The sequence below is a fragment of the Oreochromis aureus genome, linkage group 15, assembly GCF_013358895.1.
Source record: "Oreochromis aureus strain Israel breed Guangdong linkage group 15, ZZ_aureus, whole genome shotgun sequence".
NCBI lineage: Eukaryota > Metazoa > Chordata > Actinopteri > Cichliformes > Cichlidae > Oreochromis > Oreochromis aureus.
Genome location: NC_052956.1, coordinates 23,106,395 through 23,118,648, shown reverse-complemented (window position 1 = coordinate 23,118,648; position 12,254 = coordinate 23,106,395). Strand labels below are relative to the sequence as shown.

Genomic DNA, 12,254 nt, shown 5'->3' with positions numbered 1-12,254 from the left:
TGACTGCTCAGCAAAAGATGCCAGCCTTCTCAAATAGATGCAGACATGCAAGCCAATTTATGAATTAAAGCCAGAGTAGATTAAAGCTTTCATGATTCTGTGCATGCTTTGAGTATAAGTCAGTTAGTGCTATAGATACATTTTCTTTAACCAAAAAAGTTTCACGTGGCCATATTAACCTATTTAGGAGCCTCATGCACACACACAAGCTAAGGTTGTTGGTGCAACCATGGCGGTACTGGATGCCGAGAGCTAAATGTCCATTTTTTATTCTTCTCCCCTAGGACGCCTGCTCAGGTTAACCCTTGTTTTTCCTTTCTGAACTGAGCGTTTACTCTTGTATTTCACGTCTGCTTCCTGCACCAAATGACAGGGTGTGCATCAGAAGTTAGTGAGGGTTAGCCTACTAGGGCTACCCTTGGAAAACCTCAGAGCCTATTATAATTCTTGTCAAATCACGTGTTTATTGATATGTAGTGAGGTGTCAAAACATGTCATTAAGAGCACAGGGAGGGTCATCAGATGTCTTTCTGGGGGAAACAGCCCAAAGTTCTTACTAGAATAAAAGGAGCGTGACAGTCTTGAGCCAGAAGACACCAAAAACTACACATATTGGTTAAAGGTTTAAGATTTAATATTTGTCTCTTCTTATCATAACACTGGATGGTGAAAAATGCTGATCATCCAGTGTTTTTCATGTGACCCCCAGAGGTCTTTTCCAACCATTCATACGTGACTCGTTTGGAGTGACAACCCTTAAATGCGGTTCATCACGGCACAATCGCCAACGAGTATGTGTATCTTTGAGCCGCCACTTTGACTCAACAACAGTATCTGACACTCTGAGACTAAGAAGGAGACATATTTTGTTCAATTTTTTTTAAAACACATTAGTTTGACATGGTTAGATTATCCCAGGCATAAACTTTTGTTAGTTTAGCTGATGATAAATTTTGCACGTGCAACATCTGTTGTGCTGAAACAATACCTCATACACTCACTTTTTGGGGAACTGATAAATTTATTTGGGAAAATACTGAACACGAGGATGAAAAAGCTAAAGTAGGGTTTTAACAACAGTTAAATATTTATGTTAAAAGGAGGGGCAATGTTTGCTGTAACAATGTGATTAAGCAGTTCATCTGCTTTGAGTCAAAACCAGAAGATAATACTTAAAGTTATGACTTCTGCCAAAGATTTTCTGCTTCTTTCTTTTTTGGCTTCTGCTTTTATTCATCAGCTGACTCATGTTCACAAAGATGGATGCAAAGTCGCTTAAAAGAGCTTTCTTATCTCATGCAGAAAAAAAAAAAACCTTTTCTAAAGCTCTGGTGAATCTGAACGTCCATTTCCAAAGTGTCCTGCATTTTGTCATCGCTGTATGGTGGAAATCTTTTCAGTTGTGTGGGAGTAAATGAACTTTATACATTCAGAAAATGCTGAAACTGTTCTCTAAAAACAGAAATTGGCAAAAATGCGCCGCTTTCAAAAAGGTGCTGCACATTGCAGTAATTTATTAGAACTGCAATCGCACATGAAGTCACACACAAACAATAAACTTTGAAAAAAATCTATAAATAATTTGGAATAAAGGCGAAAAACTCGTAAAAATGTTAAAACTAAAATAAAACATTGCGCCGAATAAATGAAGTAATCTAATAGGATTTTTAAAAAAGCATTTCTCCTCTCAGCAACTAACAAAAGAAATAAATACTGGAGTTGTTGGTGTTAGAAAAACTGCGTGAAAAAGGCTTTAAAACACAACTAACGAGGGACAAATCCCACTTCACACCAGTCTATAAAACTCAGAGCAAGAATTATGAAAGTTGACGTCCAATTACAGCAATGCAGCCCGAGTCGTTAGCCCGTGATGGGTTTACCAGGCTCAGGCTCTTGGCCCGACTCTCGCAGGCACAAATTAAGCCCAAAGAATAGGCTGTAAAAGGATAAGTCTTCTTTTTTAATACCTAAGAAGATTTTTCTGACTAATCATGATGAGGCAGATGTCCTTACAGTTCATACAGAGGTCATCAGTGCTGATTTTTATTGAATACTCAGCTGTTAGGATTAAGAAAAAGACAAAAGGCAGCTCAGTATTTTGAATCACGTACTTGTAACAAATCACTTTTCTGTATGCAAGTTTTATGCCTTATTTCTTTCCTTATTCCTGATTTTCTAAGGGAAAAGCATTAATACAAATAATATCATAAAAGTGGTTATTAGTTAGTATATGTTTACATTTTAAGTAAAGCCTGACCTTTTCCTTTGACGATTTAATTTTACATCTCTTTAGGGTTTTATCTGCTCTTTTCATTCACAGAAAAATAAACTGATTTTGACCATACAAGTTTAAATCCGCTTTTCTTTTCTTTTTTATCCCTCTAGTCTCTGAGGAAGTGTGAAACACGCTGTAGACTGATCTCTTTATGTGATCTATGATGCCACAGCAGACAGCAGAAACAGCATTTAAATGCTTTTAAAGGAGCATTTCACCCCAACATCAAATATTTAAATATTTGCTACCCTGTACATGATTTCTGTTCATGTTGGAGTGAGAAGCTTCACAAAGGAACTATTTTATTTCTGCACCTCTACACCAGCCAAACATATTGCTGTGATAATGAGAGGCTCCTCCTAGTGTGGCAGGATGTAAACATTCGCGCATCTTCCTGAGCTGAGCTGTAACGTTAGTTAGCTGCATGCTTTATCTGTTAGAAGAGGACACTTCCTACTTGAAGATTTGTCCTTTTCTATTCCACAATTTCTCCCAACAAGCTGATGCTACAATAACATCAACTGGCATGGCTTCAAGTACACAAAAGAAAGAGAGAGTAGTTTTCTGGGGGTTTGACAAGTCATGTTTAGAGGGTATCCCTGTCCCTTTTAATTGTGCATTTTTATTAGACATACCCGCCTTCGAAGATCTTGATGCGTGTCGGTTCAGCAGCAGGCTGTTTGACTGAGACCTCCTTCTCCACCTGCTCCTCCTTCGAACGATCCCATGAAACCACTCCCTTCATCTTCCTCCCAAAATGACTGACATCCACTGGCATCAGCTCTGGCTTCAGCTAAAAAAAAGGTAACATAAAGGGCAGATTAAGATTCTTGTGGTTGTGTTTCTCTGTAGTTGTGTCCATGCATGCATAATTCAATATTTCTCTTGGCAATCCTTTATCATTCTGATGACTGCAGCACATACCTGATCAAACCGCAGTTTCCAGGCTACAGAAGACACCAGTTTTCCAGAGCTGGGTGGAGACATGGCTGCCGTTGTGTACATCGAATCAGTGTTCCTCTTCTGTTTGGACCGCAGCAGAGCCAGTGAAGCCTTGGTACTCAGGTTCAGAGGATTGGGATTGTATGAGCTGACACACCATGAACTGTAGACGGAGCTACGCAAAGCTGCCTGGGTGCTGTTGGGTTTGGTGTAGTTCAGGAAACACCAGCTGACTCTGCTCATTGTGCGTAAGCTAGGGAACTGGAAAAGCTGCTGGACATCTGCCACATCTGTGAGCAGCAGAGTCTGACCCGCTGCTCCGGGTAATCCTGGGCTTTGGTTGGCATCGAGCTGAACCAGCATGCTGACAGGCATTTTATTTGAAGTAGGCTGCTTCGTGCTGTCAGCGTCTTCTGCGTCGTTAGAGGAAACCATGGACTCTGGGCTGGAGCTGGGCTCTTGGACTGAATCGTCCACGTCAAGCTCCTCTGGGGAGTCGCGGCCACCTGAAGCTGGAGAACGGTCTGTGACAATCTGGAGCGGAGGAGTGAAGCTCTGAGCCCGAGGGACATCAGAGAGATGGGGGGCAGAGGAACGGACAGGAATGGCAATCTTGGTAGCAACTGGGAAGTCACTTAATGGAGGAGAAGAGGACATCCTTTCAGAATCATCCATGGAGCCTTCGCTCTTCAGACCTCTTGCTTGTCCCTTGTCAGGCTTGCTGCCACCTTCAGTTCCACTTAGCTCCACAGCACTCATCTCCTTGACAATCTGTCCATACATCCTCTCCTCCTTTACTCTTTTCTGTTGCTTAGTCTCGATGAAGAGCTCAAGTGAGCTGGCAGGAGAGAGCATGCGCTTGCCCCCTCCGATAGCAGACCCTGAGGCATCTGTGGTGGATATAGTGCCTGATGTTAGTGATAGGGGGATCCCTGTGTTTAGACGTTGCTCTGGTAGTGAATCTGGACCCTTCCAGAGTGGGTGCCGGAGCACTGCACCATCTGTCTGCCCTAGGAAATGTGCTAAGTTGAAACCTCCTCCAACTCCTCCATGTGGCTTCGTGACACTCACAACACCAACCGGAGGAGACATGTTGCTGTTGTCAGTACTGCCTGGCCTGGCTGAACCCAAACCTTGTGCTCCACTACCATGAGAAGCTATCAGCTGGCTAACACTGGTGTACATAACACTACCAAATGATGGCACATGGGTTTGGATCCGTACAGGAACCAGCAAACCAGGCAAAGAGGCCTGTGAGCCCAGGTTCTGGGTGGCAAATATGGGTTGGATCTGTTGCAGAAGCATGGAGGAGGTGGTGGACAGCGAGGCTGACAGAGGAGAGCTGCGAGCTGAAAAAGAAGCAGGGTAAATCTGAGAGGTCGGATTTTCTGATTTTCCATCATATGGCTGTTGATCGTGGACTTGTTGCAGGGAGTGGAGTGGCTGCTGTTTGTGAAGTGGGAGACCGGGTACATTTCCAGGTGATCTGATGTGGAGTTTTTGGAGTTGCAGTTGGGCCTGCTGGGTCTGCTGCTGTCTTGGTGTCTGTTCAGCCTCCTGATTCCAGAAGAGGCCTGGCTGTGGGAAAGAAAGGAAAGGAGGGCCACTCTGGTACTGCTGCATCATATCTTTACTCATGACCTCATGACCTGGATGCTCTCCCTCTGATGACGAGCTTTGGGCTTGCAAGCGATGCTGCTGGGACCTATAGAGGACAAAAACATTATCAATTTTGCTGAAGGCTACAGCAATTTTTGACATAGTACTTACAGTAATAAATGTGGCCCTAAATACAACCATAAAAATGGAAAGCAATGATTTTCGAATAATGTAAAGCCTCTTAATAGAAGTTACAACCAAAATAATAACATTTCAATTATTTATTTTACAAAAATGTGAGAAAAAACATATTGTGGTCTAAACAATCAAAATCTTAAATCTCTTTTTAGAATTCTTGGGTGTTCTGTATTCAGGCTTTCTTATCACCACAGATTTAAAGGCCAGCATCCATGATACTACTTTCAACTCTATGCAATTTACTACATTCTGTTCTCATTGTGTTATTTTACAGTTTTCCAGATGTTTTGGAAGTAGGGCTGTACTATTATTATTTTAGGTTATTTCTCTGTAAGGATATTTTGTCTGACCTGCTATAGAGAGGTTCCTCTGGAAGGCTGTCTTCGCTGACACTCTGTTGGAGAATATGCTGGTGGTGCTGCTGATGTTGGTGAGGTCCTATATCTGTGCATAAAATGCATATATTTGAAAAGGATACTCATTTTACAAAAGTAAGCCAAAATAGCAGAATACAATCCATGCACGGGAGGACGTGGGTAGTTTATTGAGTCGAGAAATTTTTATCAAGATACTGCACTTTCAATAAAAGTTTGGGAAAGTATGATGAATAAAGTATAAGACAAAAAAAAGTATAGACAACATACTAAGATGAATGTAAAGCTTACCAGCACCAATCCCAGTTCTCTTGGCTCTGCTGACTGCTTCGCTGCTGCTGTGGGGGGATCCTGCTGGGCCAGGCCATCCCCCATGCTCCAAACTCTCCTGTTTGATTGACGTTTCTGCGCCCCCTGGCTCCTGGGTAACTGCCTCTGGATAAACACTCAGTGAAGCCTGCCAAATGCAGAGAAGTATGGAGGGAAAGTGGTTTAGCTTTAATAAAATTATATTGGGTTAGCTTGACTAAGGATTCCATATAAACCTTAATATAGTGCATGATAACATTGTGATTGCATTGTATTGAGATCATAATGTCAGTATAGCATGGCATCATTAGGATGTCTTTGAATGAGGCTGATGGGGGTGCTAAAATACTAAATTATTTTGTAGTGCCTTCATCCTTAATAAGCTCCTAGTCCTCTTCTACCTCAGAGTTTTTAAATGTTCAGTTGAAGAAGTTGCAAGTTTGTTTTGAATAACAAAGCAAGCACACTGTGGCCATTAAGTCAAGCTTAGCTACAATCTGGGTAGCCCAGCTAATCACAAGACTAGCTCACATTAGCCCACATTATTCTATGCATCCAATTTGCAATCCCAGAAAGGGTGAGCTACTTAAGTTCTTTTAAGCCAGCCCTCTGTTGCTCTCTATCTGCAAGCTTCTTTGGAACCACCTTTACTCCAGCTCCTTCATTCCATGCATTGTCACTGACAACTTCTGCGTTCTCTTTCCGAGGTATACAAATGACACACGGCCAAATACATCTAAATATAAGTTCATTGTTTATACGCTACCTGTCTAACAAGATATCCACGCCGACGTTCCTTCATTGCAGAAGCACTGGAGTACAGTTCTCCCTGTCTTGAGGTTGACAAGCTTCCATAGTCAAAGGATTTACTGCGCATTTCAGGCAACTCCATAGGCAGCGTGCATGGTGCCTGTTCTGATGAAGACCTCCTCATTTCCCTCTGCTGGTGGTGGCTAGAATAACCACTGCCTGGCACAGTCAGGAACTCTGATTGCTTTGGTCCACCACCAGATACTGAAGAATCATCCTTTACAGAAACAAAGAGACAAAGTTTCCACTTTGTTCAGGATGCAAACCCCTCAGTGAAGACCTTACTATAAAAGTGGCGTAAATGCACTTGAAATTACTAAAAATGGGTTACCTGTTTAGTTGGTGAGACAGACTTGAGACCTTCATCTCTGTCAAATGACATGGAAAGGGAAGAGGAGTGGGACAAGTTACTCTCTTGACTGGGGCTACGAGAAAGGCTGGTGCAAGTCGATTCAAAGCTTGATTCTCCAGATGAGTGTTCCATGTCTGCTAGGCGGAGCCTCTTCTTCTTGGGTGGGAGCTTTTCTGATGGCATTTGGGATAGTGTGTCGCTTCTCTGTGGCAACTGAAACTCCTCGACATGCTGCTGCTTCTCCAGCTCCTTGGTCATTGGAGCTTCTGTGTCCTTATCAGGCTTGTCTGGCTCCTCTGTCACCCTGATTTCAGGAACCTGGATGTTTGGTTGTCTGACTAGTTTGGGTGGGATGTGATAAGGCTGTCCAGGTGAGGCTGCAGCTGATGACGATGAAAGGGAGGCCAAGTCACTGTCACTTTGTGGCTGTTGCTCCATGCTCTCTGTCCTCAGAAGGGTGGATTCAGGACTTAGAGCATCTTCAAAGATCTCTGTGTCAGACTGCTCAGAGTACTGAGTACATGGAGCTTTATCTGAAGGCTGATATGCTGGCTGTTCAAAAGACTCTGACTTGTCAAAGGAATTTGGACGGCTGAGGGAGTTGGTATGCTGGATAACTGATATGACATTCCCAGCTGTTTTTCTGCCCTCAGAGTCGGTAAATAGTGCAATGTCCTCGGAGCACATGCTGGCACAGGTATCAAAGCTGTCAGACTGACTGTGTGCACTATGAAGGGAACCTTTCCCTGTTGGGGTGGCTCTGGACCCATCAAAACTGCCTTGTTTAAAGTCATAGTCCCCTATCATTTCCACTGAACCACTACAGCTACTGTCGCAGTGTCCAGGGCTGTCCTCATCATCCCCAACACTCTTTTCTTTCCTCCTTTTTCTTGTGGCTATTTCTGACATACTAACTTTAGTACCATAACTAAAGGGAACATGTTCTGGAACTCCTGGGCTGCGTTCACCAATCTTCATACCCAGAGACGAAGTTAAATTCTTAGGCATGTGTCCAAAACCCTCGGCCTCTCCTACGTGGGCTTCATTGGTTGAATTTTCAAATGCACTCTGTCTTGTGAGCCTACGATGGCCTGGTGGGTAAAACACATCATCTGTCACAACATTGTCAAAGGATTGGCTACCCCGTATCCCTTGGGGAACACTGAGGTTAGGAGGGGTGGAAGTTGGCATGGAGTTACTCCTAATAAGATGCCCAGAATCTGATGGAGGCTCTAGAAGTCCTGTACTGCTTTGACATGGCCCAGTTGGATACTGCTTTGGATCTTCTGAGATTCCTACATCTCCTCTAAAAGAGATATGATCCTCAGCTATCTTCCCTATTTCCAGAATTGCACCAGGTTGCTTCAGGGTAGTCAGGCTAGTAGGGTCTGCCCCTGCCATGCCTACTGTTATAGAGTGTCTTGACCTGGAGCTTGGTCGGTAGTACCAAGTTCGACCAAACATAATCTCCTCGTACGTCTTGACGTTGGTATTTGGAGGGCTGATCTGCTGCTCTGCGCTCTCAGAGCGTGAAAAGTAGCCAGAGTCTGTGCTGCCTTTGCTGTGAGGACTGAGGAGGTTAAGTGACTGGGACATGGCAAGGTCAGTGTCCTGTCCTTTTTTGTCACTTAGCCTCAGGGCCAAACGTTGTTTGATGGTTGGGGAGTCATCCAGTGAACGTGCTCTTCCACCAGCCTTTGATGCTAACATGTGGTGTGACACTTTTATGTCATGAAAGGGGGGGCACTCCATCCCTGTGGAGGGAACTCCCCCAGGCTTGGGAACAATAAGAATAGGCACTTTCATAGATCCAATGGGTAGCTCTTCAGGTGAATCTGCATATGCTGGTTCAGCACCACCTTTATAGTGGGAAAAATGAAGATGATACAGATTACAACCATTCACAATAAACACAATACATGCAGAGTTTAAATCACTGTAGCTGAACTGCGCAACAGCATTACTGTAAACCAATACATTTTTATTTTGGATCATCGTAAACATACCCATAACAAATAGTATTTTAAGCATCAAAAGATGTTCATGTATGAAGTAGAAGATATAAAGAACTAGCTACGTGTTAAGAAGGGGTTTCTATGAACCAAAACTGTTTTGACTCTTTGGGAAAATTCTACTTTAAAATTTTTTTAAAGTGTCTTATATAAGAAAATAACCTGTATTCTTGTCAGCTTCAAAGGAGATCTGCAGGGTGGGACTGTCTTTGTCTGTTAGCATGGTGGTGGGCTCCACGCCTTCCTCATCTGTATCGGTACTCTGTTCTCCATCTGAATGGACCTCAGCCTCGCCCACTGGGGATGCCTGGTCCATGTCCCCACTACGGGCCACAGCTAGCTCTGAAAATGGTACGAGTCCAGCTTTGATGGCATGAGCATGGGACTTGCGATGCTTGTAAAGGTTGCTCTTGGTTTTGAAAGAAAAGCCACAGGGTACACAAGGGTATGGCCTCTCTCCAGTATGTGAGCGGATGTGCTTCTTCAAGACGCTGGGCTTGGCGCAAGCTCGTCCACAGTAGTGGCAGATGTACTTGCCAGGCTTTTTTGGCTTTTGCTCTTTTTTGCCATAGGCCTCTTCTCCGGGCTCCGGGCCTGACTGAGAATACTGTCCAAAGGAGCTGGGTAAACTAGGAGATTTGTGCCGAGGGAACCTCCCTGCACCAGCTCCATGTGGGTGAGTGTGTCCTGGGTGTCCTGGGAATAGGTCATCCGAGGGCAACTGGCCAGCAAATGGCCAGGCATGAGGCTCTAGGCCTGGCTGTGGTTTGGCTCCTGAGAGAAACCGTTCAGATTGAGGATGTTGAGGGTATGGCTGGCCAAGTTGGTAAGGATATCCCCTGGGGAACCCTTGAGCAAAGGGGCCTTGTGGGTCTTGAGATGGCGGGCCTCCTATGGCCCCAACTGCAGATGGTCCAGATAGCAGCTTTCCAGAATTCCCTGTGATTGGGTACTTCTGCTGGGGTGCTGATCCTCCAGGAGCCTCCAGGTCAGCAAAAGTGCTTCGTTTGGTGTTTGCAGAAGGCTCTGACGCCCATTTTCTTTGTAGAGGTACCTTCTCCCTTGGTAGTTCCTTGTTTGGGCATTTCTGTCCTGTCGCAGGTAATTCACGAGCCTCCATTTTCTTGAAGCTCTCCGTGGTTTAGAAGAGGGAGAGAAGAGGGGATGGCAGGGAATTTGGGAGGGTAGGTCTTTGAGGGTTACAAGGTCCCAAAACTACCAGGCATGATAGCGGAACCTTTGCTGGCTGCCAACAAGTTTACAGAAACATAAAATATCCATCCATTTCTCAGAAAGACTGATCATAGAGTCAAGCTGGAAACAGGAATTATCAAGTGGAGCAGAAAGAGGAGCTTCAGCGGATAACATCAGAGAGGTTTCTCTCCTTCTGCCATTTTGTAAAAACACGAACGCTGCTCTCTGTCGTTCTTCTGTCCAGTTCATCTAAGAGCAGAAGAAACCTTGAGTGACCTGCAGAGGGACAGAAAAAGAAAAGAAGAAGCACATGGAGAACATTTTAGGCAAATACTGTAGTCAACAATTGTAATAAACTGTGTTTAACAACATACTCAATTACTAACTTTTCTTGAGGGAAAGGTGCTTGTAGATCCTTTTTCTGTAGCTTCAAAAGTCCTTCAGTTTTCTCACCAAAAGACCTAAAGCAAAGCAAAAGAGAGAAAATGCTAATTAGTGTTGTGTACAAAAATCATCCAATAATACAGTAATCAGATACACAGATGGTAAATAACCTTTAGTCTGACATCACCCTTGTAACATAAGTTGGATTGGTGTTGATGTGACATTTTTTGCTGCTAAATTCAACACGCTACCACATACTTTGTTGTGCAGAGACGACTCACTAAGTTGTCAAGTACATGCCTGATGTGCGAATATAAATGTCATTGATTGCTCAGTTAGTTTCTTCACACTGGATTCCATCTGTGCTTGTTGCCTTTTTTCACTCCTTTCTCCTCCCTCCCGCCCTCCCTCCTCCTTCCACTCAGTGAGTCACCGATGAAAAGCAAACCCACACTGTTCCTAAAGAGACACAAAGGCTTATAAATAGCGCTGTGGAAGTGACGTCGGAGTGTCATAATATGTGTAGGCGTCCAAAAAGGCCAAGTCGAAGAGCAGCAATCAGCACTAGCACCTTTCCTTCCTCTCTGGGTTACATCTAACTTGGTATGCACTTGGTTGAAAAGCAATCATGAGAACACTCACAGATACGCAGAAACAAAAGAAGACACACACAGATGTAGACAGAGTGCTTGCAGGCACTGTAACTGCACTGCAAAACTGCAGTAGACAGTGTATATGAGTGTGTTTCCGTTGTTTAACGTTTCTTAACCACACCAACACCTGACAGCAGAAGGGGCACAGAGCCACAGAGCACACATAAACATGCATGCTGAAGTTGCATTTTTGCTTTGTATTTCCTCATCTCAGAGTTTAAACAACCTCCCTCGCACTCTGATTGCGACAGAAACACACACACACACCCACACACACACACACTGTGGCCTCAGTGCTGGTAAGCAGGGCTCAGTGACGTTTGTGTCTGGGGGCCCAACGTGAGAGCTATAAATAGCACCGGAGGAAAACATGTTTTATTCTTAGCAGCAAGAACGTTAAATTTAAGCTAACTTGTGTTTTTCACATGTACTCCCCAAACCCCTACGCCCACTCAGAAAGACAGACAAACAAATACCAGAAACATTATCTCAACCTTGGGTCATATCTTTGTGTTTTCCATGGTGTTAAGAGTGAAAGAATGTGGAAGAAAACTCCAGTTGGGCAACAATGGGGATTCAATTGAGTTTAGCTAGCATTATACTCCGGTGATGCTGATTGGTTAGCATTATGGTCAGCTGACACAAATGCAGCCAAAGGCAAACAATCTTGGTGATTACTACAGGGGAAGTATGGCACTAATAATAGTCAAGGCAAGGCACAGCTTTTTTTAGACCTTTCACAGTGTGAATCCAGTAATGTGCATGGCATAATTCCCCTATGGTGAAACACTCCAGTATCAATGAGTCATGGCTCATGTGTCCTTTGACGCCTGTAGCACACATCGGATGTGCCAGTGTGTACAGCAGCAGAGGATGTGCCAAAGAGGGAAGTGGATTAACGTCAGTTCTGGGTTAACCACGAGTCCAGGGTGAGTTGAGATTAAAAGTTTGATTTAGCTGTCAAACATCTTGGTCACTGAATATACAGAACATAACTCTACACATGAGGACAATGGTCCGAGCTCCTGTTCAAAGTGACCAGAAAACCTTTGATTACTTAAACATTCATAAAAGCTGACATGACAAGAAATTCCCGCACCACCTTTCATTTTATATAATTCGCACGAGCTGCAATGGCTTAAGACTTCCTGT

The 12,254-nt window shown here is 43.9% G+C and overlaps 1 protein-coding gene across 4 annotated transcripts in view; it reads right to left on the bottom strand.

Moving 5' to 3' along the window:
* The window catches only part of hivep2a (HIVEP zinc finger 2a), a 117,538-nt gene that overhangs the window by 13,631 nt on the left and 91,653 nt on the right, over positions 1-12,254 (bottom strand). For all 4 annotated transcript variants that reach the window (XM_031751536.2, XM_039598925.1, XM_039598924.1 and 1 more), the window contains 8 exons: positions 10,452-10,526; positions 9,034-10,341; positions 6,839-8,718; positions 6,464-6,724; positions 5,680-5,845; positions 5,365-5,458; positions 3,200-4,922; positions 2,911-3,068 (listed from right to left, as the gene is read on the bottom strand). In XM_031751536.2, coding sequence (XP_031607396.1) covers positions 2,911-3,068; positions 3,200-4,922; positions 5,365-5,458; positions 5,680-5,845; positions 6,464-6,724; positions 6,839-8,718; positions 9,034-9,991 — 5,240 coding nt within the window. In that variant the 5' untranslated portion in view covers positions 9,992-10,341; positions 10,452-10,526. The remainder of the gene's footprint in view (positions 1-2,910; positions 3,069-3,199; positions 4,923-5,364; positions 5,459-5,679; positions 5,846-6,463; positions 6,725-6,838; positions 8,719-9,033; positions 10,342-10,451; positions 10,527-12,254) is intronic.